The 26,165-nt window shown below is 44.5% G+C and overlaps 1 protein-coding gene across 1 annotated transcript in view; it reads left to right on the top strand.

Moving 5' to 3' along the window:
* HECW2 (HECT, C2 and WW domain containing E3 ubiquitin protein ligase 2) overlaps positions 1–26,165 on the top strand; it is a 249,813-nt gene that overhangs the window by 55,385 nt on the left and 168,263 nt on the right. The window contains 1 exon segment of the mRNA XM_077319283.1: positions 11,183–11,511. Coding sequence (XP_077175398.1) covers positions 11,220–11,511 — 292 coding nt within the window. The 5' untranslated portion in view covers positions 11,183–11,219.

Genomic DNA, 26,165 nt, shown 5'->3' with positions numbered 1-26,165 from the left:
CATCATTAGTTAAGCAGCGGATACGGGATAATCAACATCAACTGTAGCTGAGTAAAGCTCCAACTTTTTTGGCCCCAGTTAAAACAAGGTATGTTCTGGCCCTTGCCACTTATTTGTCTCAGCTGGTAATAAGAAACCAAGGAGGGTGTATGCCCTTGCAAGATGCTACGTCTTGCCTTCAGCTCTTGTAGAGGGTCGTTATAAGAACATTCCCCTTACACCGAGACAACGTTTTTGTGGGAGTGGCAAAATTGATACAAGAGAGCATATATTGTTCCACTGCCCTGCTTATGTAGACATTCGCATCCACTTGATTGAACCACTCCTTAAAATTTGCCAGAACATCATGATGTAGATCAAGCAAAGAGGCTGGGACGGGGAGAGGCTCGCCGCGTGGCAGACGCGGCAAGGCTGTTTTGGGGACGGGGAGAAGGGCGCAGGGCAGGCTGGCAGGCGCGCGGGAAGTTTTGTGCAACCGCCGTAAATATTCAATCCTCCAAAGTAGCATAGTTTTAAGTTCTATTTTATGATCTGTTTTAAATTGTATTATATTAAATGGCCATATTTTTTTGGTCTCTTACTTCATATAACTTGGTCTGAATGACTGTAATAAAGTTTGATTGATTGATTGATTGACCTCTGAATGTCTCTTGTTTTGCAAACCCTGTGGGGTTGCTGTAAGTTACCTATTACTTGGTAGCACTTTCTACCACTGCAGTTCACCCTTCCCTGTGTCCACTGTCCATACTGACACTTATGATGACGATGATGTTAGCCATTCGGTCATGTCCGATTCTCGGCGATCCTATGGCTCAACTGTCGCCATGTTTTTCGATCTTGTCCCGGCTTCTTGTCCCGGATGCTTTGGGCTGATCCTGCGTTGAGCAGGGGGTTGGACTAGATGGCCTGTATGGCCCCTATGATTCTGCGATTCTATGATTCTTTTAGTTGTATAATATTTTGGCCAGTGTCCACTTTGATCTTATCAAACCACCATGTTCTTTGTTGGTCTGGTTTTCTTTTAACACAGACCAGTCCTAGCCTAATTGCTCTCTCCATTGAGTTGGATCACATGATATGGCCAAAGTAAGTGAGCCAGACTTTTGTGATTTTCCAGGGATAGATCAGGGTTCATGCGCTCAAGTATTTCCTTGTTTGTGACTTTTGCTGTCCATGGAATCCACAGAAGCCTTCTCCAGCAGCAGAGTTCAAATGAATCAACTCTCCTCCTGTCCAATTTCTTATCCAACTTTCACAGCCATAAGTGGCTATTGGAAATATGATAGATTGAAGTAATCTGCATTTAGTAATCAGGCTTATGTCCTTCCTTTTCCATGCTCAGTTCAAGCTTATAATTGCTGAACAACCCAGAGCAATTCGATATTTAATTTCCATACTGCAATCACCACTCTGATCCATTTGTGATCCAAGAAAAATGAATTCTGGAATGCATTAGATCTCTTCACCATCAATTGCCATTGTGATTGACATTTCTAAGCCCCAATATATGTGATAGCTAGCGGTTCTTTACCAGCAACATGGACAGTACACCGAAGTAAAGTTCTTCTGTGAACCACTGAAGGTCTTCCACAAGCAGAATGGTCTGTCTGCATACTCTCATTAGTCACCTTGTGATCTGGCTGATAAAAAGAATAATCGGAAGAGGGAATCTGTTTCCTTTGATGGTGCTGGTGACAAAACAGGAGGCATGGAGAAATCCACCAAATTGCTCAGGAGAATTCCGTGGGGAAAGGATCAGAGACCAAATAACGCCATCTGGGTGAACTTCACCAATATGTACCTAAGTGCTCTCAAGTTGAAGCCAACTGGTAGCAACCTCCAGCAAGGAGCTTTCAAAGCAAATGAGAAGAAGGGGTAGCTTGCCGTTGCCTTCCTCAGCCACCTTCCAAGGAGACCTCTGAGTACCAACCCTGCTTGCTTCTGGAATCTGTTGAAGTTGGGCTATGCCACATCACTTTCCCTTGAACACAATCTGTAATATACCGTGATAATTTTCCAGTGTCAAGAATCTCTTTGGCTGCGTATTTCAGTATTACAGATTAAATTACAGCTACCCTTTCAATCTTTTTGGCTTGCCAGACAATTTAGAATAAAGTCAGTAAACTTCATCAATAGCTTTTTCTGGGAAACCTAGGATACATTTCTAATAAATGTACTTTAAAGAGGACAGTTTCAGTTTACAGGTAACCGTCGTCTTGTATAGTAGATTCTCAAATACTGTGTAATGTGTTTGGAACCAAATAACTGCACTTGTTTTTCTGTTAAGAAAGGTACCCCTGATTCCACCCATTTTGCTGCCTTGGCATGTGAAATTTAATTGCTGCGCCTTGTTCTCATTATCTGATTGTTTGGCCCTGCACTTAGGTTGCCATGCGCAGTAAGTGAAGGAAGTGACCAAGGGACCAAGCCCTATGAAGATAGGTTGAGGGACTTGGGAATGTTCAGCCTGGAGAAAAGGAGGTTGAGAGGGGACATGATAGCCCTCTTTAAGTATTTGAAAGGTTGTCACTTGGAGGAGGGCAGGATGCTGTTTCTGTTGGCTGCAGAGGAAAGGACACGCAGTAATGGGTTTAAACTACAAGTACAATGATATAGGCTAGATATCAGGAAAAAATTTTTCACAGTCAGAGTAGTTCAGCAGTGGAATAGGCTGCCTAAGGAGGTGGTGAGCTCCCCCTCACTGGCAGTCTTCAAGCAAAGGTTGGATACACACTTTTCTTGGATGCTTTAGGATGCTTAGGGCTGATCCTGCGTTGAGCAGGGGGTTGGACTAGATGGCCTGTATGGCCCCTTCCAACTCTATGATTCTATGATTCTATGAAGTGAATTCTAACAAGCAGTCCCAGCCATAGAATTATGTCAAAATGGATCCTTAAAGAAACATTGTTTATCTTGCAGATTGAATTAAAATAAAGACAACTGTAATGTGCACTTGGCTTAATAATAGCTCATTGAAAGGGACTAGGAAGCAAGAATCCTTGTACAGTCTCAATATCATGCATTCTATCTGCCTGGATTTTCTGAGTTCGGGAAGGGTATTTATTCTCAGTAAGAATCACACATGCCCTTTTCCTGGTTTCACTGATGTGCCTGAGTTGAGGCTGTAATCTGGAGAACCATGTTTGATCCTCCACTCCTCCACATGCAGCCAGTCACAGTTCTCTCAGAGCTCTCTCGACCTCATCTACCTCACAGGGTGTCTGTTGTGAGGAGAGGAAGGGAAAGGTGTTTGTAAGCCATTTTGAGACTCCTTCAGGCGGTAAAAAGCAGGGTATGAAAAACCAGCTTTGCTCTTCAGTTGGAAGTTGTGGGCCTCGACAGTTTCTCAGAAGAAACTTAAACATGGAAACAAGGAGGCGTTGCTTCCATGTAAACTTGCTTAGAACTGAGCTTGTGTACTGGTAAGAAGAAATGGTTTGTCGATCCAGTCTCATGATCTGCTTTCTGGTTGGTCTCAGTAGCATCTTATACTTCAGTTCGGGAGGCATGTACATGGAGAGTCAAGAGTAATTTTTCTCATAAGGGCAAATGTAATGTGATGGCATCTGAAGGAAACTTGAGGTGGGCAGAGGGCAGGCCAGATAAAGGGAAGCAGCTGGTTACAGCCAACCAAGGAAAGCCAGCATGGTGTAGTGGTTAAGAGCAGCAGACTAATCTGGAGAACCGAGTCTGATTCCCCACTCCTCCACATGCAGCCAGCTGGGTGACCTTGGGCTAGTCACAGTTCTCTTTAGACCTTTCTCAGCCCCACCTGACTCACAAAGTGCCTGTTGTGGGGAGAGGAAGAATAGGCAATTAATTGTAAGCTGTATTGAGACACACAAGGTGACCTGCTGGGTGACCTATTATTATGATGGATTTAATTTGTATACTGCCTCTCCCCACAATGGGCTCAATGTGCTTCATAACAGTAAAAGTAAGGTAAAGGTAAAGGTATCCCCTGTGCAAGCACTGAATCATGTCTGACCCTTGGGGTGACGCCCTCTAGCATTTTCATGGCAGACTGAATATGGGGTGGTTTGCCAGTGCCTTCCCCAGTCATTACCGTTTACCCCCCAGCAAGCTGGGTACTCATTTTACCGACCTCGGAAGGATGGAAGGCTGAGTCAACCTTGAGCCGGCTGCTGGGATTGAACTCCCAGCCTCATTGGCAAACAGCTTCAGACAGCATTTCTGCTGCCTTACCACTCTGCGCCACAAGAGGCTCATAATAGTAAAAGTACATACACAATAAAATACGGTAATAAAACACAGATTAAATATCAATCCCCTCTCCAACTTGGCCGGTTACCCAGACTAAAGATTTAGTATAAATAAAATAAATAGGAGGAACCAAGGAAGAAGAGACCTGTGTAGCTTCAAACAGCTCTGGCGGAAGGGTTCTGTTTACAGGCCCTGCAGAATTTTGGCACCTCTATCAGGGCCCAGATCTTGGTTGGCAACTCATTCCACCAGGTAGGAGACCAGGTGAACATTTTTGGGGCTAAGGACAACCAACAGATTGGTGTTTGCAGAGCTCAGTGCTCACTAGGGGAAAATATTCAGACTGGTCTTGGGCAATTAGTTTTCTCAGGACTCTTTTGGTCTCACCTGCTTCACAGGGTGCCTGTTGTGGGTATTAGAGAAAAGCAGAGTATAAAAACCTTCTTTTCATTCTTCTGGTCCTTCTCCCGACCAAAGGAACCCTGGCAATCTTGCTAATTAATACATGCTGAATTCCAGGCATTCAAGACAATGGGTCCCTGATAGGGTTGTGTGCGGCGGCATCCAGGCCGAAGCAGCCAGCCCCGCAGCATGGAGAGGGAGGGGAGGGGAGGTGTCGGTGCACAATCTGGCGCCTGCACGCAAGCTCAGAGCTCTGCGCCTACGTGTGTGCGCTGACTGACGCGCTTGCACCTCCCCTCCCCTCCCCCTTGTGCCATGGCGCTGGCTGCTTTGGCCTGGAATAGCTGCTTCGGACGGCGTCACACACAACCTAGTCCCTGATCCAGGATCCAGGGCTGGATGCAGAGGCCAACCTGGAATGTATTCCAGAGATCTGGATTGGAGTGAATAATTTGTTACAATGAAATATATATGTGCATAATACTTTCAAACCAACTTTAGGTTTAAAAGAAGAGTTAAAAAGGAAAGAAACAACAATAGTCAGAATAAGCAATGTCAATTTAATTAATAGTTATTAATGGACTAAGTTAAACTAATAACACTAACAGTTTCTAGATTGGGTGAATATATCAACCCATTATTGTCCACTTTAAGTTCAAATCAGCCTGGCCAAGGATATACTATGGTTACCAAATTTGCAGTATGTTGCTGGTATCTCAAAATGTTATCAAAGGTTCAGCGATTACTATTTGCTTATGCCTGATAGAATGAAGAATGGCTTAAAACAACTTTATGAACAGCAGAAAAACTTCTTGTCCAGGGATCTTTAAATCTTGTTCTAGTACTAAAGTCATGTATCCTCAAAATGCGACTCTTTGTTAAATACAAGGGGAAACTGCTTCTCGGTTAAGTATGAGGGAACATTTATCAGGTCTATCGCTACATTCTTTCCCCTGCTGCACAAGCATAATAATCTTCTATAAAACAAAAATAAATCAGACAAATGTGTAGAGAGCCAGTTTGGTGAATTCTGGAGAACAAAGTTTGATTCTCTTCTCCTTCTCCATACCTCCACGTCTGCTGGGTGACCTTGGGCCAGTCACAGTTCTGCCTGAACTCTTTTAGCCCCACCTGTTTCACAAGGTGCCTGTTGTGAGGAGAGGAAGGGAAGGCAATTGTTAAGAGATTTGAGACTCCTTAGAGAAAAGTGGGGTATAACAACCTACACTTCTCTAGAGGTTGTTCTTGAAGTTAGTCTCGATATTGGTTTATTATGGATATTTCATTAATGGGTCCATCTGTTAATGTTCTTTATTGTATGTATTACTGATCAGTGGACTAATACTGGAAGCACGGCTTTCCGAGACCTCTAGGGCAGTGGCTCTCAACCTGGGGGTTGGGACCCCTTTGGGGGTCGAACAACCCTTTCATAGGGGTCGTGGCAGGGCGAGCAGCTTGGTGTGGGGGGGGTGCCGCCACTGTTGCCGCTCCTCCTAAAGGAGCCAATTTATATACAATTCATAACCAATTTATATACAATCACAAACAATGGATCTTCATGCCATTGGTCAGTTTCAGTTTAATTTCTGTGAAAGAACACTTGCATAATTTTATGGTTGGGGGTCACCACCACATGAGGAACTGTATTAAAGGGTCGCGTCATTAGGAAGATGTACACACTCACCCGGGTCTCCTCCCCTTCCCACATCTTACAGGACCATCATCGGTCATGGGGGGGAGGGGGAGTTGACATTACCATATATGGTCATATCACCCAATAAATGCTTAACAAAATATATTTAAAAATTAATTAACTCCCGCCTACTTGGGAAACCCAGGGCTTTCAAGAAAGCCTGCCATAAGCTGTATGGGAGAGTTGAACAAGAGATGGCAATTCTCTATCTTTGTTAATTCAAGTCATCTGAGCACCAAAGCATGTGACCTCTTCATTCACAAATAGCCTGTCGACTGCTCACTTGAGTAGAGAGCTTAATGCACACAAGTGATTCTTTTCTTTCATCATAAATACCAGGTCCTGAGCTGAGTCAAGTTGCTTTTTTAAACGGCACTAGCGGATAAGTGTCCTCTCTGCAAATTCCCTTTTTTGAAGTCACTCCCTTTTGTGGTCAAATTAAAAGACTCGGTTCCACCATAAGGATGCCTCTGTTCAATGATACTGTGTGGTTCTTCTTGTAACTAGAATGAGTAGAAAAGAAAACATAGTGTTACTAAACAAAAGGCAACAAAACTAACCAGTAAGTAGTTAGAGCCCCAAAGATTAGGGGTCCACAAAATATAAATGATCAAATTATGACATTTATTGTGCACACCTTATAAAGTTAAAAACTTAGAAACACAAAGCCTGTAGGCTGATTATTGAAATAACATAGCTGACAGATTTGTTGCTTTGTCTGCCAAACACTAGAGTTCTGTATTCATACAATCCTAGACCTAATGAGTTTTTACCCCAAAATGGGTCTTCCTCAGAGGTCTAATCCTGAACACACATGTAATGCAATACAGAATGCAGATAGCTGTCAATTTCTTTTCCAATTTTTCAATGTATTCTCTATAATCGCTTAAAATGGAGCTGATAGGAGATGTCCATTTTCATGTGTAACTCTCCTTCTCCAATACATTAGGCCTCACATTGTATAATTTGATTATTTTGTGGACACCTGTCCTTTTGGGTCCTAACAGCTTGATAGAACTTGGATTCTGGGTGATTTTCCCCCCTGCTCAGCAAAGTGGATGTCGGTTAACTTCTGGAGAAGGATTTCTGGTTTAGTGCAACAAATGAATATTCTATACATTTCACTTGTTTTGGAGTGGTTGGGATATGCTCAAAACAAATACACAAAGAATTACCATGTAAGTTAAATATCCAGAGTGTTGAGAGCCAGCTTGGTATAGTGGTTAAGAGTGACAGCTTCTAATCTGGTGAGCCAGGTTTGATTTCCCACTGGGTGTCCTTGGGCTCGCCACAGCAATGATAAAGCTGTTCTGACCAAGCATTAACACCAGGGCTCTCTCAGCCTCACCCACCTCACAGAGTATCTGTTCTGGGGAGAGGAAAGGTGATTGTAAGCTGCTTTGAGACTCCTGGTAGAGAAAAGTGGCATATAAAAACCAACTCTTCTTTTAAAAATAAACCAAAAAATGCTGCTTAAAAATATACATTGGCTTATGTGTACAGATTCCCTTTGGACACATTGATTTGGAAAGGTTATATGCATGGCTGTGTTGGGATTATTTATTTACTCTGCATTTCTCACCATTGGGGACCCAAAGTGTAAGACTATAAGAGAAGCCATGGTGGGTCAGGCCAGTGGTCCAACAGTAGCCAAAACCCAGGTGCATCAAGAGGTCCACCAGCAGGGTCAGAAGTCTATAAGCCGTCCCATGTTTCTCCCCAAGCACCAAGAAGACAGAGCATCACAGCCCTAGACATGTCCAACACACTGTCTCACACAAGCCCTCAGAAACTGGATACATTTGCAGAATCTTAGAATTTGTGCCGTGCTTAAACAACTGAGGTCAAAAGAATGTGAAGGTCGTACATGTTCCAGGACCAGTGCAGGTAGAAACCTGGTGACTGCTGGCATTTCTTTTCAGCTTAATATCTGGATGTGAAAGTTAGTGTTACAGAGAAACACTGTGAGTCAAAATGACCCTGGGGCAGATTAGAATCTAAATATTTGCCAGATTTTCAGACTGAAGGGCTAGTTACCTTGACAGGGCTCCCCCACCCCACTCATAAAATACCAACTAGATGACATTCCTACTAGAGATGGTATCTCCTTGTTCATTGGTGACTGACTGACTGCTATAGCAGCATATCCTAAATGCCAGTTTGGATGCCACAGTGGTTCATATGTTGAACGACAGGAGCCAGCAGAATTATGTTCTGTGAGGCCAAGCTGACAGATTTGTTGCTTTGTCTGCCAAACACTAGAGTTCTGTATTCATATCTGAACGTATAAGCCTATTTCCTAGGTGAAGCTTGACCTAGATTCTCGCTCGAAGTATCCAATCTGTTTTCCAAGCAGGGAGGAGGGGTTTTGGAGCTTAAGGATGGCTGACTTTAGCATTCCTGGCTGTTCATTGGTCCCTAAACCAAATTCTGACATATGTGGAAGAACATATTTTGTTGATAGACATGCAAATGCTATAGCCATACCTATGTGTTGGGTACAGCTGTACGACTATTATTCTTGAGGATTTTCAGTGTTCTGATAGCAGTTGTGGAGGCGCTAATTTCAAGGGAAACTACAGCATGGAAAAAGGTAAGGGGACCCCACAAATTTCCATCTCCTAGCTGCATTTCAAAGCAGTTTGAGAACAGGTGGAGAGGAACAATGTCAATGCTCCTTCCCCTTCCTTGTCCATTGCCGTATTTCCCCTTGAAATTGCAGTTCTCAAAGCTGTGATTGCAAAAGGAGGAAAGAAAATCAGTGGAAAGGCTAATAGAATTTTATATGACTTGCATTTCCAGCCTGTGATAGCCTGCTTCTCTAGTAGTAAGGAATATTCATTGCTAAGTAGCACACATACCTTTCTATGGTCTGGCATTTCATAAAGACTCAAATGGAAGTGTGTGCCGTCTGAAAGCTTTGCCCATAAGGCTGGGAGTTCAATCCCAGCAGCCGGCTCAAGGTTGACTCAGCCTTCCATCCTTCCGAGGTCGGTAAAATGAGTACCCAGCTTGCTGGGGGGTAAACGGTAATGACTGGGGAAGGCACTGGCAAACCACCCTGTATTGAGTCTGCCATGAAAACGCTAGAGGGCGTCACCCCAAGGGTCAGACATGACTCGGTGCTTGCACAAGGGATACCTTTACCTTTACTTTACCATGGGAACACAGAACTGTCAGACTGTCAGTTCATAAGGAAAACAGTTCCCTAGTGAGCACAACTCTAGGTGAAATAATATTGCTGTGATTAGGATTGAACAGGGATGCTCGGATCCATGTAAAGCAATACCAATATTCGAAAGCATTGTACAGTAGGGGTGTGCATTTGGCTAAATCTGAGCTGTAAAAATACCCCCCTCCAATACCATGTTAGTACTTTCCAGCTGTTCTTTCAGCTGGGTACAGATTGGGACTGAATTTCAGTTATTCGAAATGGCCAAGCCTGAAAAAGCCTAAAAATATTTGGGATTGTTGAGACTGCCAGTTGAAATTAAAAGGTGTTTAAACAAGGAGGCAGTCCCATTAAACACATTTGTTCACCTCTGTTGAAACTAATGGAAGACCCCTGTCTGCTGCTGGTTGAGGCTCATGTGAATTGTAGTCCATGGGCATCTGAAGAGCCACAGTTTGGCCACTCTTGCCCCATGGGGACCATTGACTATAATGGTTCCCACAGGGTATAATAGAGCTATAAAGATTTGCTATTCCTGAATATTTATCAAATCCAAATACCATACTGGTATTGAATTTTGGGAATATTGGAAAATACATTTTTTTGTTGTTTGGTATACCTGAGCCTGAAAAATGCCAATTCCTCCCTCCCCCATACCCCTGCTGTACAGGTATAATAAATGTTGGAGAACAATTAGAGTTGTGTCTGGATTATGAACCAAGTTAAGAGATTACAGACAGGTTCTCCAGAGACAAATGCCAAAAACTGTAAGCTACTTCTTGTTTTATTATTTGTTTATTCTGCTATGACAGATGAATACGGCTTCCCCCATACAACCCACTAGGGAAGATTCTTCCCCAGTACAGTTGACTTCTGCCGGTGCATGTGGACCTTTAAGTGGGTTGGAGAATCTGGCCTGGTGGCTCATGAGCCCATATAGAAAAGTCATATTTTTTTCTCTTTGTTTTTGGAAGATCTGCTTATTCTCTTCTGTAGGGACTATTTTGTCCTGTGTAGGAACACAATGTTGACATTTGGTTGTGCGTTCCTCACTGGTGGGTCATTCTTAAGGAAAACATGCCAAAAGGTGATTGTGGACTAATTGGGGTGTGGCCCAGTGGAGGCTCTTATTGGCCCACAGAAGCATTAGAAAAGGGGTAGAAAAGGGAAACTAAAATTATTAAGGGAACGGAACACCTTCCCTATGAAGACACGTGGAAGAGGCTGCGGTTCTTTAGCTTGAAGAAATGGTGACTGAGGGGTAATATGCTAAAAGTTGACAAAATTATGCATGAATTAGAGAAGGCAAAAAAGGAAGTATGCAAGAAGTTATGGGCACTCAATGAAATTAACAAGCAGTAGACTTTGCCTGATCTCGTCTTAAATTTGGAAGTTAGGCGGGGCTTTTCCTTGTTAATATTTGGATGGGAAACAACCAAGGAAGTCCCAGGTCACTACACAGATACAGGCAACGGCCAACCACTTTTGTTCATCTGGTGCCTTGAAAACCCTTTGAGGCCACCATGAGTTATCTGCAATTTTAAGGGCCTTTCCCCCCCTTTTCCCCTCGTTTTTTCTTAAGATGAAATCCTCCGAGTTCCTTTGTGAGAAATGTTTTGGCTCTCTTAACCAAGTTTCTGAACTTGATGTGTGTGGGCGCATGTTTAATGCTTGCTCTCTGTTTGTTACAGATCTCTTGAGTGACTCCTCTTCTGCGTGGAGACCAAGATGTCCAGTTCAGCCAGGGATCATCTCCTTTTCGTGCGACGGCGCAACCCCCAGCTACGATACACTCTGAGCCCAGAGAACCTGCAGAGCTTGGCATCTCAGGGCACCATGCCGGAGAATATGACCTTGCAGCGTGCCAACAGTGACACGGACCTTGTAACTTCCGACAGCCGTTCTAGCTTGACCGCGAGCATGTATGAATACACTCTAGGGCAGCCGCAGAACCTCATCATTTTCTGGGATATTAAAGAAGAAGTGGATCCCACAGACTGGATAGGACTTTATCATATCGGTAAGCGAGAGCTTCCGTTTCCTTTCTTTGGCAGGTTTGTGCTGGAATTCCTCTTCCTCTAGGGTTCTTCTGACGATTGTCAATTTGTAGAAATCTGAGATGATAGCTGTGCATCATTTATTTATTCTATTTTATATATTTATTTATTTAGATTTTTATATCGCCCTTCCCTACCACTGGGTGGTTTACATAAAACATTTTGGAACATTTACATATAACAGTATCAATATCAATATAACAATAACAATAGCATATCAGCTAGAACAACTAGAACAGTATTTCAACAACAACAGCTTTGACACTCCCTTGGTAGGTTCGAGCTCTTAGTTTGGGGGGGGGGGAGAACCTGTAGATGTTATGGGGTCAGTCAGCTTCAAGCAAATGCCTGGTGGAAGAGCTCCCTTTTCAGGGCTTGTGGAATTGTGGAAGTTCTGGCAGGGCCCTGATCTCTTCGGGAAGTTCATTCCACTAGGTGGGGGCCAGGACTGAAAAGCCCCTGGCCCTTGTTGAGGTCTGCCGTGCCTCTTTAGGGCCAGGGATCCACAGCCTGTTGGAAGTGGCAGAGTGTAGAGCTCTTCTGGGGGTATAGGCAGGGAGGCAGTCTCTCAGATACACTGGGCCCAGACTGCGTATGGCCTTAAAGGTGATTACCAAAACCTTATCATGGCTATAAAGCATGGGGGGGGGGGGAGAAGTGTTAGTCATTAACAAGGACTCAGTTCTATTCCGACCTGAGGACAAAAGTCTTCGTATTCTGAGCTCTTACATATTGTTGAATGGACTTGTAGCTCGGTCATTTCATGGGGTGTCTGTTTTGCATATTTGGGGTTTTCTTTCAGTAAATGGCACTGATTACCACATCATATGGGAGTATTCCAAAATGAAAGACTTTGGCTCAAGGACAAGAATCGACCATAGGTGAATTTCTTACAAGCCCAGGGGACATTTTGGCAGTGTAGTTCCAGCTTAGTTGATAAGAGAAATGTTCTTTGATGTAACTGAAATGACAAAAAAGCCAGCATCTTTTCTCTTATGTGGAAGCTTTAACCTTCTAAGTAATAATAGGAAATACTGAACAAGTGACAACAGAGAGTGATTAAATTGTAGAGTTCATGGCCAGAGGATTTGATGGCCACAGGAATAAACAGCTCTCAAAGGGATTCGATAGATTCATGGAGGATAGGTCTATCAGTGACTAATAGACAAGGTGACCGAGGGGAACCTCCACATCTAGGGCCTTTTCGCACGGGGATCTTTGTTGCAAATTGTTTGCGGAATGAAAAATCGCCATTTAAAATAGTGGAATTCGTCGTTATGCATACCTGCCTTTGTAGTGGAATCAGTTGCGTTTTTTAGCGTTTCCCACAGGCTTCCGGTCTCGGCAGAAATCGCTAGAAAGGAAGCGCTATTGCCAAGCTCGTCCCGCCCCTGGCCGTCAAGCAGCCAATGGGCAGCCGTTAGCATGCTCCCAAACAGCCCCTTTCCCTTTAAGAAAGGTTTAAAAAAAAAAAAAAACAGACCCATAGCAACGAATCTAGGTAGATTCGTTGCAACGGAGAGACCCATCCAGCTGCCTAATGTGAGCTGTCGTTTGATTGTATGATCGTTGGCACGCTGCCTCGAGTGATAAAAAAAAAATCCCCCCCCCCTCTCACGGGCCCGATTTTCGGCTGAATTAATGTGTAAAAAATAAAGGGACTTTATTTCAGCAAACGGGCTTTTCTGTGGTTTGTGCTTAGTGACTAAAGGTGAAGGACTGAAGCCAGGGAAGCCTCTAAACAGAAAGAGGCTCGCTGGTGCGTTTATCCCCGCTCGCTCGGAGAAAAAAAAATGGCGATCGCTTCGCCGGAAGTTTGGAGGACAGGCTCAGGAGGAGGGACTTTGAAGAACCCGCAACAATGGTAACGCACAGGTCTTTAGCGCTAGTGTTGCAGATTGGTTGCAGGAGGGTATCGCTATCCGGAGGGTGAATCCACTTTTCTGGATTCCCCTGAAAGCGCTACAACAAAGCGCTTTTTGCTGATTGGTTTCAGGAGTGTTGCAGATTGTCTACGACGTCGTGCATTAAGGCAAATTAGTAGTGTTTTCAATTAGCAACCATTGTGCTATTTTGAAGCCGTGCGAAATGGCCCCCAGAGGCACTAATCCTCTGAATCCCAGAGACAGGAGGGAACATACAGGGAAAGCCTCGGTCTCTGTGCCCTGTTGTTGGTCATGCAGAGAAACAATTTGGCCACTGTGTGAGGTGGGATACTGGACTTGATGGACCTCTGGTCTGATCCAGCAGGGCTCTTCTTGTGTTCTTAGGAAGGCCTCGGCCTCTATGCCCTGTTGTTGGCCCTCCAGGGAAACTGGTTGGCCCCTGTGTGAGTCAAGATGCTGGATTAGGTGGATTATTGGTCTGTTCCAGTAAGACTCTGTTTTTGTACTTAAATTCTGAGTTAAGATCAGAAGGAGCTTAAGCAGGAGCAGTTGACATTAGTGAGGTAAACGGATGGAGCTGTGTGCATCTTGGAAATTAAAAAAACAAAACAAAACATTTTTTGTGATGAGTCCATTAAAGCAAATAAGAAATCTCATGGGGGTGAGAATTGGAGGAGGTTAGCAAGAACAATCTTTGCCCTTCTGTGTAGTCGTGGAAGGCCATGCAGATGGGCAAATAGGAAACAGTGTTGCTGTCTCCCAGGTGGGAACTGGGAATACCCTGGAATTACTCCTGAATTATACAGGTTAGTTCCCCTGAAGAAAATGGATGCTTTGACTCTATAGAATTATACCCTCCTGAAATCCCTCCACACAAAATCTGCAGGAATTTTCCAATATAGATTTAGCAGCTCTCCCCAAGGCCTGGCTAGGAGTACTGAGATATGTTACCAAAATTACTCTGAAGTTGTCTCCATATCTGTGTTGAGTTCATAGACCAGGCTTTCTCAATTAGAGTTTCTTGACTGTCCTAGAAGGATTTCCCAAATGGATGGGAGTTAATTGATTTTAAATGTATTTTAAAAATCTTTTAAACATTTATCCGGTGATATGATCATATATAATCATGTTGAACCCCCAGTGATGGCTCTGGAGGGGGTGGGGAGGAAGGGAGGGACCCCAGGTGGGCATATATACAGCTATGCTTCCCAACCATATTCTACACGATCACACCACTTCTAGGGTTTCTTGAAGCTTGAAGAATGTTTCAGGAGTATCTCAATACAAAAGATGAGAAAAGCTGCCATAGACTCACAAACCAAGCTGTGCGTGTTAAACACCATCCAGTCACTTTCAGCTTAATGGAAAGTGTACAAACTTTGACATCTAAAATGTCCTATCATTAACATTCCAAAGCATATGGGAAGGTCGATGTCATTATTCAAACTGCTGCTTTTTGATCCATCACAAGAGTTTGTCATGGCTATAACGCCTTGTAGGACTTGAGCCTTGTAGAAAGATAGCATTGATATCCTGAGCCAGATGAGATGAGGACTCTGAATGCTCTGCTGAAGAGAATTGTAAATTAATTAACAGCATTTTGCAAATGGGTTAGAACAGGTGTAGTCAACCTGTGGTCCTCCAGATATCCATGGACTACAATTCCCATGAGCCCCTGCCAGCGTTTGCTGGAGGACCACAGGTTGATTAATCCTGGGTTAGAAGGTCAGAATCCTGAAGGTAGTAGCATGCTGCCGCCAGATTTTCTTGCATCAAAAAAACTCTACTTTCATTATGATATCCTTTTCTTGGATGATTTCTTTTTTTCAGTGAAAAAGATTTTGCAATCCATACCTTTGTAAATCTTTTAGATTGGGATTCATCCTATTTTATTTCAAGTCTGTACACGTTGTAGTGTCTTCCCCCTCCTGTTTTTACCCTTATCCTGGTTTATCTTTATGTTTTTAAATTTAAATGCTCTGGTCTGTGACCATTTAAATAAAGATTGATTAATCAATTCATTTGCCTCATAGTGTTTCCTATGCCAGGGAAGAATCTGCCAATATTTCTAGCTTGTTGCTGCCAAACTTCTGGAGATGACTACAGGTGTAACATTTCAGGAAATCTTGGAGCTGCAAGAAACATAGTACTCCCTTACCTGCGTATTCTGGGGGGGGGGGGGATTGAAATATATGCAATGCTTACTGTTTTGTCAAGCCCCCCTTTTTGCCAGGCCTTCAAATCTCTAGAAATGACTTGACAAAATTTTCTTTCTGAGTGTGTGGGCCTCCCTACATCCAAAATTATGGAGAGCGGTGTGTGAAGAAGTTCAAGAACAGCTTCCATTATCTGTGCACTAGTTGCATACATAAGAGAAGATTTTAGAATGCACTCCTACCCAGGGTTTGAGTTTTGGGGACACCTGGCCCTGCCTAGAGCTCATAAAATGAAAAGAGGCAAAGCAGAGCAATGGGCAATAAATGTGAGTGCTTTTCAGCCTCTTGACACACCAACAAAGACAGAATTCTGCTGCAGGCAATAGGCATTCCCCTATGCCCTGGAAATTCTTTTTGCCCCCTAGATTTCAAGTCACCTTATAATAGAGAGTAGCACAGACCCAGCGGCATTGCCACTCGGTGGCTTGGGTGGGGGGTTCCCGAGAGTCTACATATACATACAACAGTAAGGCCAAAGGTGATCCACGATAATCCAGGAGGGCAGGACCTTGTCGGACAATTAAATTCTGGGACAGCTAGGTTTGAGTCCGGTAGCACTTTAGAACCAACAAGATTTTCTGGGTAAGTGCTTTTGAGAGTCAAAGCTAGAAAAACTTGTTGGTCTCAAAGCTGCTATTGGATTCAAATCTAATGGGATTCTAGGAGTAATTACCTCAAGGGCAATTAGACATTTTTTGGGGTGGTGGGTAGCCTAAATCACGAACACGTGTCTTTACATGTGATGGCTGTGATATTATTATCTATACATTCAATGCCAAGATGTCCTCTATCCCTCCCTCTGTGTATCTTTGTTTTGCAAACTTGGCTAAAATACGTAGTATCTGTGGTAGGGAGGAAAAAAAATGATCAAATAGCCACCGTCTTAGTAATTAAATTAAGGTTTTTTGTCACTGAATGAAAAACTGCTGTACATGGCAAGGGAAATAGATCAGGAGACTGATGAAATGTCATTCAAGTGCCATTTGATGCTATTCATAGAATATCAAGTTTCTTTATGGATCAGTCACTTCTGACTGGATGGATGGAATATAACCAGGAAGGGAATTTGGTGTTTCCGCACCTGGTGCATTTTATCAGCATTCGGCCCCAGCTCTTAAAATTCAGACAGCACTCTGAGCCATGGTGAAAGGGCTGTTGTATTAAAGAGGTGAAATTCCTGGGAAGCAGCCAAATGTCATGTACCACTAGATGACCCTGGAGGTCCCTTCCAATTCAGTGATTCTATCACTGTGTGGGTGACAGGGAGGTGCCCTTCCAGAACGGTTCACTTCTTTAGTTAAATCAGTGCAGTTCTATTTATAACCTGACATTGTTGTGTGTGGAATACAAACAGGAAAAGTTGGGAGTTTGCATGGAGTTGTTAGGAGAGGAGTTGTTAGGAGGCTTCCCAACTCTGAGTTGGGAAATTGCTCAAGATTTTGGGGCAGAGCCTGGGGAGGGGGGAGATTGGGAAGAGGAGGGAGCTCTGCATATCAGGAGAGTCCCCTCTCCATGAGTGTGGAGAAACCTCAGCTTTGTCTGGAGGTAGGAAGATCTTGCTACTTTGGAGGCTGACATGAACCACCCACGTTTCTGTTAGATGCCATAAAAAGTTGGGACTTGCAAGGAATTATGGGTTAAGAGCAGAAAAAAATGAGTAGGGAACTTCTCTCTGACCCAAAGCTTCCCCATGCATGAATCATAGAATCATAGAGTTGGAAGGGGCCATACAGGCCATCTAGTCCAACCCCCTGCTCAACGCAGGATTAGCCCTAAGCATCCTAAAGCATCCAAGAAAAGTGTGTATCCAACCTTTGCTTGAAGACTTCCAGTGAGGGGGCGCTCACCACCTCCTTAGGCAGCCTATTCCACTGCTGAACGACTCTGACTGAGAAAAACTTTTTCCTGATATCTAGCCTATATCGTTGTACTTGAAGTTTAAACCCATTACTGCGTGTCCTTTCCTCTGCAGCCAGCAGAAACAGCATCCTGCCCTCCTCCAAGTGACAACCTTTCAAATACTTAAAGAGGGCTATCATGTCCCCTCTCAACCTCCTTTTCTCCAGGCTGAACATTCCCAAGTCCCTCAACCTATCTTCATAGGGCTTGGTCCCTTGGCCCCAGATCATCTTCGTCGCTCTCCTCTGTACCCTTTCAATTTTATCGATGTCCTTCTTGAAGTGAGGCCTCCAGAACTGCACACAGTACTCCAGGTGTGGTCTGACCAGTGCCGTATACAATGGGACTATGACATCTTGTGATTTTGATGTGATGCCTCTGTTGATACAGCCCAAAATGGCATTTGCCTTTTTTACCGCTGCATCACACTGCCTGCTCATGTTTAGTTTACAATCCACAAGTACCCCAAGGTCTCGTTCACACACAGTGCTACCTAGAAGCGTATCCCCCATCCAGTAGGCATGCTTTTCATTTTTCTGACCCAGATGCAGAACTTTACACTTATCTTTATTAAATTGCATCTTGTTCTCATTTGCCCATTTTTCCATTGTGTTCAGATCTCGTTGAACTCTGTCTCTATCTTCCGGAGTATTTGCCAGTCCTCCCAATTTGGTGTCATCTGCAAACTTGATGAGTAGTCCCTCCACCCCCTCATCTAGATCATTAATAAATATGTTAAAAAGTACCGGGCCGAGCACCGAACCCTGAGGTACCCCGCTACTCACCTCTCTCCAGTCTGATGAAACACCATTGACAACAACTCTTTGAGTGCGGTTCTCTAACCAATTCCCTATCCACCTAACAATCTGAAAATCCAGATTGCAGTCCTTCAACTTATCCATCAGAACATCATGGGGAACCTTGTCAAAAGCTTTACTAAAATCCAAGTAAATGACATCAACCAAATTTCCCCGATCCAGCAAACCTGTTACTTGGTCAAAAAAGGAAACTAGGTTGGTCTGGCAGGACCTGTTGGAGACAAATCCATGCTGACTTCCTTGGATCACCAAATTGTCCTCCAGATGGTTGCAGATCGCTCCCTTTAATATCTGCTCCATTATCTTCCCCACAACAGAGGTCAGACTCACTGGTCTGTAGTTTCCCAGGTCATCCTTCCTCCCTTTTTTGAAGATCGGAATAACGTTTGCTCTTTTCCAGTCCTCCGGGACATCTCCAGTCCTTAAAGAGGTTCCGAAGATGATGGACAAGGGCTGTGCAAGTTCTCTGGAAAGTTCTTTGAGTACTCTCGGGTGCATTTCATCTGGACCAGGGGATTTGAACTCATCCAGTGCAGCTAAATGCCTCTCGACCACCTCTCTATCCATGTTAACCTGCCACCCAGACACTATCCTTTGGCTACAGCCATCTCTAGATGTGCCTAAACACTTTGACCTGTGGGAAAAAACAGATGTAAAATAGGCACTAAGCCTTTCTGCTTTCTCTGCATCTTCCGTTAGAGTTTGTCCATCCGCACCCAACAGCGGGCCTATTGCCTCCTTTACTTTACGTTTGCTCCTCACGTAACTGAAAAATCTTTTCTTGTTACAATGGGCTTCCCTGGCCAATCTTAGCTCACTCTCAGCTTTGGCCTTTCTGATGATTGATCTACAGTGCCTAGTAACCTGTAGGTACTCTTCTTTAGAGCTCTGTCCTTCCCTCCATTTCCTGAACATTTTCCTTTTCTTTCTTAGTTCCTCTTGAAGTTCTCTGTTCATCCAAATAGGCTTCTTAGAGCTCCTGCAGTGTTTTCGTATTTCTGGAATAGTCATTGATTGAGCATGCAATAGCTCTTGTTTGAGTAGCGCCCACCCTTCACATGCTCCCTTCCCTTCCAGCATTCTCGTCCATGGTATGACACTCATCATGTCTCTGAGTTTATTAAAGTTTGCCCTACGAAAATCCAACATCCGCGTCTGGCTACAAGCTTCCTTGGCTCCCCATCTCAAAAGGAATTCTATGAGGACATGGTCACTTCCCCCTAGGGTCCCCACCTCCTTCACCTCATCCACCAACTCTTGCCTGTTGGTCAGTATTAAGTCCAGTATGGCTGAACCTCTTGTGGGTTCATCTACCATTTGATAAATGAAATTGTCAGCCAGGCAGGTCAGAAACTTGCATGACTGAGGACGCTTCGCAGAGTTTGTTTCCCAGCAAACATCTGGGAAATTGAAGTCACCCATGATGACAAGGTCCTGCCGTTTGGATATTTTCTCAAGCTGCTCACAAAGTGCAGCATCCACATCCTCTCGTTGGTCAGGCGGTCGGTAGCAGACACCAACCACCACACTGTTTGTTTTCCCCTCGCTTATTTTCACCCAGATGCTTTCCACTGTAGATATGCTCTCCTTCACTAGAATTTCCTGACAGGTAAGCCCTTTCCTCACATACAATGCCACTCCTCCACCTCTTCGATCTATTCTGTTGTTTCTGAACAGTTCATATCCATCCACCATTACATTCCAGTCATGAGAATCATTCCACCAAGTTTCTGTGATGCCTACTAGATCATACCTTTCCATCAGCATGAGAAGTTCCAGCTCTTCCTTTTTATTGCCCATGCTTCGGGCGTTAGTATAAAGACATCTGAATCCTTTTACTTTTGGTTCCCTATGAGCTGGCCTTGCCGGTTGGGCTGCCTCCGATAGTTTTCCTTCCATACACTCCCTATGTTGATCGTCTCCTTCCCCTAGTGGCTTTAGTTTAAAGCTCTCCTGATGAATCTCCCCAGGTTCCTGCCAAACACATTCTTCCCCAGTTTCGATAAGTGCAGTCCATCAGGTGCTAGTAGGCCTTCCTCAAGAAAGCCTATCCCATGGTCCCAGAAACCAAATATCTCCTGCCGGCACCAACTACGCAGCCAGTGATTCACCTCCATTATCTTCCTCTCCCGACGCATTCCTCTTCCCTTGACAGGCAAGATTGAAGAGAATACCACTTGTGCCCCCATTTGCTTGAGCTTCCTCCCCAGATCTTGATAGTCTTTTTTAATAGGAGCGATGGTATTCAGGGACATGTCATTCGTTCCCACATGGACCATCACAAATGGGTAGCGATCCGTAGATTTGAGGAGTTTGGGCAGCCTTTCTGAAACATCTTTAATTTTCGCCCCTGGCAAGCAACACACCTCTCGGGTTAGGGGGTCGGGCCCAGCCACATGGCGGTCCATTCCTCTTAGCAGGGAGTCTCCAATTACCAGTACTCTCCTTTTTTTTTTTTTCTCAACTCCATTTCCTTCTGTCCCCGTGGCCTCTTCCCTTTGTCTTGGACTTTGTTTTGGCACATCTTCCCTCGTTGACCCTTGCACCTCCTCTGCAAGGGCCTGAAATCTATTCTGGAGCTCCAAAGGCCCCGAAAAGTGTCTCGCCCTTCGCCGTTCAGTCTTTTTCCGAACTGCCTGCAGAGGCTCCCTATTGTGGTCAATCTCCTTGTCCTCTTCAGGACTGGTTGTATTCTCTTTATTCTCTTTATTCCATGTTGCAGAGCTCTGGACTACGAACTCCTCCCCTTTCTTACTTTGGGTCAGAGTAATAATTCTGTTTTCTAGTGCCCTAATCTTTTCCTCCAAAAGTCTTACCAGCTTACACTTGGGGCAGCTGTAGTGGATCTTGTCTTCTGGGAGGAAGGCAATCATGTCACACTCACTGCAGATGATGGGATGAGTGTCCTGGAGGTCCATTGTAATGTCTAGGCAGTGGAAGTACTAGGGAAATATAATCTACTGATATAATCTACTGATTCTAATTGCTCGGCCAAGAACCCCAGGCCAAGAGCCACAGGCCAAGAGCCCTTTGTCTCTCGAGCCTCTGGTGAGGAGTAGCCCTTCTTTAATCCTCCCAACAATTACCCAGCAATCACCTCACCCAGGCAGAACAATAGCCTCACCTGGTCAGCAGCAACTGTCCCCAGTAGCTCTCTCCACGTGCTCTCAGTTGTCTGAGCTCTGCCTCTGGTGAGGAGCAGCCCTTTTTTAGCCTCCCAACAATTACCCAGCAATCACCTCACCCAGGCAGAACAATAGCCTCACCTGGTCAGCAGCAACTCACCCCAGTAGCTCTCTCCACGTGCTCTCAGTTGTCTGTAAACTCTTCAGAGCTCAGCTAGAACAGTTCCCTTTCAGTCTTCTTTTCCTTTTCTTCTTGAACTGGTTCTTAATTGGCTGACTCTCAGTGGCTCCCGGAGGGCATGCTTAGTCCTCATCAAACGTGTTTTTTCTTTTCCTATTTAAAATTTACAAAGATTTTTCTGCATAGTTGGCTGATTCACTGCATGTGCAAAAGCTCATGGGTTTTGATTGAGTGTGTGGCTGTGTTTTACTGCCCTGTTAATAGGCCCTTGATCACCAAATTTGCTGTCAGAAGGATTGATATTTGATCCCGTTTGTTCTTTTCCACTTCTGCCTTGACTTGTCATCTTTATGGCAAACTTGTGATCAAATCAAGGGTCACCCCAGGCATGAAAGTCTGGGAAAGGGACCACACAAAAGACATACTCTGTTCTTGGGGTTCCTTTATGATTGTCTGCCTTTCTTTGAGGAGACAGACAACACATCCTCATTTTGGTTGCACATTGACAGTGGTGTCATCACATCTCTGGTGATGCAGGGACACCCTGGAATTTGGGGGAGGGAGAATAACCTCTGGTCAAAATGACTTATAGAATCATAGAATCATAGAGTTGGAAGGGGCCATACAGGCCATCTAGTCCAACCCCCTGCTCAACGCAGGATTAGCCCTAAGCATCCTAAAGCATCCAAGAAAAGTGTGTATCCAACCTTTGCTTTAAGACTGCCAGTGAGGGGGAGCTCACCACCTCCTTAGGCAGCCTATTCCACTGCTGAACTACTCTGACTGTGAAATTTTTTTTCCTGATATCTAGCCTATATCGTTGTACTTGAAGTTTAAACCCATTACTGCGTGTCCTCTCCTCTGCAGCCAATAGAAACAGCATCCTGCCCTCCTCCAAGTGACAACCTTTCAAATACTTAAAAGAGGGCTATCATGTCCCCTCTCAACCTCCTTTTCTCCAGGCTGAACATTCCCAAGGCCCTCAACCTATCTTCATAGGGCTTGGTCCCTTGGCCCCAGATCATCTTCGTCGCTCTCCTCTGTACCCTTTCAATTTTATCTACGTCCTTCTTGAAGTGAGGCCTCCAGAACTGCACACAGTACTCCAGGTGTGGTCTGACCAGTGCCGTACACAATGGGACTATGACATCTTGTGATTTTGATGTAATGCCTCTGTTGATACAGCCCAAAATGGCATTTGCCTTTTTTACCGCTGCATCACACTGCCTGCTCATGTTTAGTTTACAATTCACAAGTACCCCAAGGTCTCGTTCACACACAGTGTTACCTAGAAGTGTATCCCCCATCCAGGGACTTCTACCATAGATAGCTTGTGCAAAGCTAGTGTCCAGAGTATCCAGAGTGTCCCTGCATCTCCATCAGTGTGATGATGTCACTTGCAGTGTGTTGCTGTGTTGCCTCCAGTGCTGGCGTAGGCCTCTCTTTGCTCCTGGTAAGCCCCCTCCCCACCCTGCTATTTGTTTGCTTGTTGCTGATTATTACAATTCCTGTTGCTGTTTGTTGCTGAGAGCCAATTTGGTGTAGTGGTTAGGAGTGCGGACATCTAATCTGGCATGCTGGGTTCGATTCTGCACTCCCCCACATGCAGCCAGCTGGGTGACCTTGGGCTCGCTATGACACTGATAAAGCTGTTCTGACCGAGGAGTGATATCAGGGCTCCCTCAGCCTCACCCACCTCACAGGGTGTCTTTTGTGGGGAGAGGAAAAGGAAGGCAACTGTAAGCCACTTTGAGCCTCCTTTGTGTAGAGAAAAGCGGCATATAAGAACCAACTCTTCATCTTCTTCTTCTATTACAAATCTTTTGCTTTCTTTTATTATTGCTCATTTACTTGATTCATAGCCTCTGTGGGGACCCAAAGCAGCTTGAAACTGGGAGAGTGTGATTGTTCAATGCTACCCAGCAAGATTCCAGGGCAGAATGGGGAATCGAACCTGAGTATTCCAGACCTGTGTAGATACGGTCTGTATGTGGGCTGGGGGAAATATGCCTTTTGATTCCACCCTCTTGGAGGGCAAGGATCTACATTAGAGTACCTGGCTGGCAATCCCCAGCAGGTGGAAAGAGAGACTTACTGAATAGGTATCCCCTGCCAACGTATCATCACTTAGGGTTGCCAACACCAGGTTGGGAGTTGGGATTGGAGCCAGAGCAGGTCAATGGTTGAGGAGGGGAGAGATCTCAGCAAGGTATAAAAGCATAGAGCCCACCCGCTGTAGCAGCCATTTTCTCCATGGGAGCTTATCTCTGTATTATTGAGATAAATTGTAATTCCGGGGGATCTCTAGACCCCACCTGAAGGTTAGCAACCCTAATGCCACTTTTGTTTATGCATCTTGAAGTGATGTTGCGGGATGCTGTTTTGCCCCTCCCCATTTACCCCTGCTGCCCCATTGAGTGGCTGTGGGAGACAGAGGCCACGGGTAGAAGGTTGTCCCCCAAAGTGGATAATCCACGTGGGTGGTGTAGATGGCCATCTTTAATGGATACTTGAGAAAAGAGTATGGTGGCGATTTGGAACTGATTTTTCCTTCTTGGAACCCGAATTAAGCAAATTGATTGTGTTGTGCTGTATTCTGTTTGATCGTTTACACACTGGAGGTTTCATGTCGGGCTGTAGGCTGGAGTTTTAGTTGTGGCAGGTTGCCCCACCTCTTCCTGCACTCACATGGGGGAGCATTTGGCCCAGTGTGCCTCATCTGCCCCTGATTTGTGTTCCTGCAAGGGAGCTGGGGCAGTGATGTTCCCAATACATAAATGGTCTTTACGCTGTAACACCATATCAAATAAATAAGGATTTTTCTTTTGTTAGCTGCTTTAGGGCACGGAGATTTAATTTGCTATTTTGACCGCTTACCAGAGTTGCTCTGCATATACACAGGGGTTTTAGCAAGCTGGAAAAGTCAGATGTGCTTTGTGTTCAGCCTGGGAACATTTGTCGCTCATACAAAGCAATCCAAGACAGAGCTTGCACCCTTTTACTCCCATTAACTTCAGTGGCTTTGGAAGAGTGTAACTCTATTAAAGACTGCATTAATAGTCTTTCTTATCCGCCTAAACATTCCATAAAAGCACTGGTTAATAGGCAAAGAGGCTTTAGAGTAATAGCAAAGAATAATAACAAATGTGCAATTGCCATTTTTTGCAGCTACTGTTTTTTCTTTTTAGGTTGGCTGTTCCCTCATTTCCTTGTTCAGAATGTTTTGTCTTAAATGCATTCAAAAATACTTTCCTCCCCCGCTGCGCTCCCATCTCCAGAGGACGGTAGACTGGAAGGAGGGGGTATTTTCAGTCACCTCTCCCCTGGACCCTCTTCTCCCCTGAGGCTCCCTTGGTTCCATTCCATCCTTTTAGTCCCCAGGCCAAAATATTCCCCCCCTCAGGCTTTTTTTAAACTAAGGAATTTTATCTTTCTTTTTTAGTTGTTTTATCCTGTGTTTCTATCCTGAGGGCTGTTCTGTGGTTTGTTTGTTTGTTTGTTTGTTTGTTTTTTTACTGTTCAGGGATAGTTTCATGACAATGGCTTTTCAATTGTCTTTTCATTTATTGTGCCTGGTGGTATACTGTTTGGCCTTCGGAGCGACCTTGAGTTAGGTCTGTGGAGAGAAGGGCATATAAATTCCCTAGGTAAAATAAATACTCCCCTGTTGCTGTGTCACCAGTCTAGCAACATTGTAAGCTCCTACATGGTGTATAGCAGTGGTTCTCAACCTTCCTAATGCCGCGACCCTTTAATACAGTTCCTCATGTTGTGGTGACCCCCAACCATAAAATTATGCAAGTGTTCTTTCACAGAAATTAAACCCAAACTGACCAATGGCGTGAAGATCCATTGTTCATGATGGTATATAAATTGGTGTCCCCCCCCCCAGAGTTTCTCCGTTCAGTTCTGGCTCCTGTCCCACCATGCCAATCTTGCTCTTTTCCGCTGCTCCAGACAGACGAACGCTCTATCTCAATCTACCCCGCAAGGCTGTTGTGTGAATGGTGACCCCCCCCACCAAGCTGCTTGCCTTGCTGCGACCCCTGTGAATGGGTCATTCAACCCCCAAAGGGGTCCCAACCCCCAGGTTGAGAACCGCTGGTGTCGAGTAATAGCAGAACATTTCTACTTGTGGTGGTGACGATCATCCTAATTGTTGGTGGTTGGTCAATTGTTGGTGGTTGGTCTCATTTCATTTTTGTATACATGCTATGTAGATACATAATGTAAGACTTTGGGAACTACCCTTGTAAGCACTGCTAGCTGCAGAAAACCCCGTTTAGTCAAGAGAACACAAGGCCCTGAGAGGGAGAGTGATTCTTTCTTTCTTTACTGATTAACTGCATATTAGCATGTTGCCTGTCCTACTTTTCTTTTGGAGCAGGAATGTCGTAATGTGAATTATGACTCAGAAAAGACCAGTGTCTTTTTTGTTCTCTCAGGAAAAATCTTATTATGATTCAGCAGTCAAACAGGAGAGATACTATAA

The sequence above is a fragment of the Paroedura picta genome, chromosome 2, assembly GCF_049243985.1.
Source record: "Paroedura picta isolate Pp20150507F chromosome 2, Ppicta_v3.0, whole genome shotgun sequence".
Taxonomy (NCBI): domain Eukaryota; kingdom Metazoa; phylum Chordata; class Lepidosauria; order Squamata; family Gekkonidae; genus Paroedura; species Paroedura picta.
Note: the sequence above shows the minus strand (reverse complement) of the source record. Positions and strands in the feature narration are given on the sequence as shown.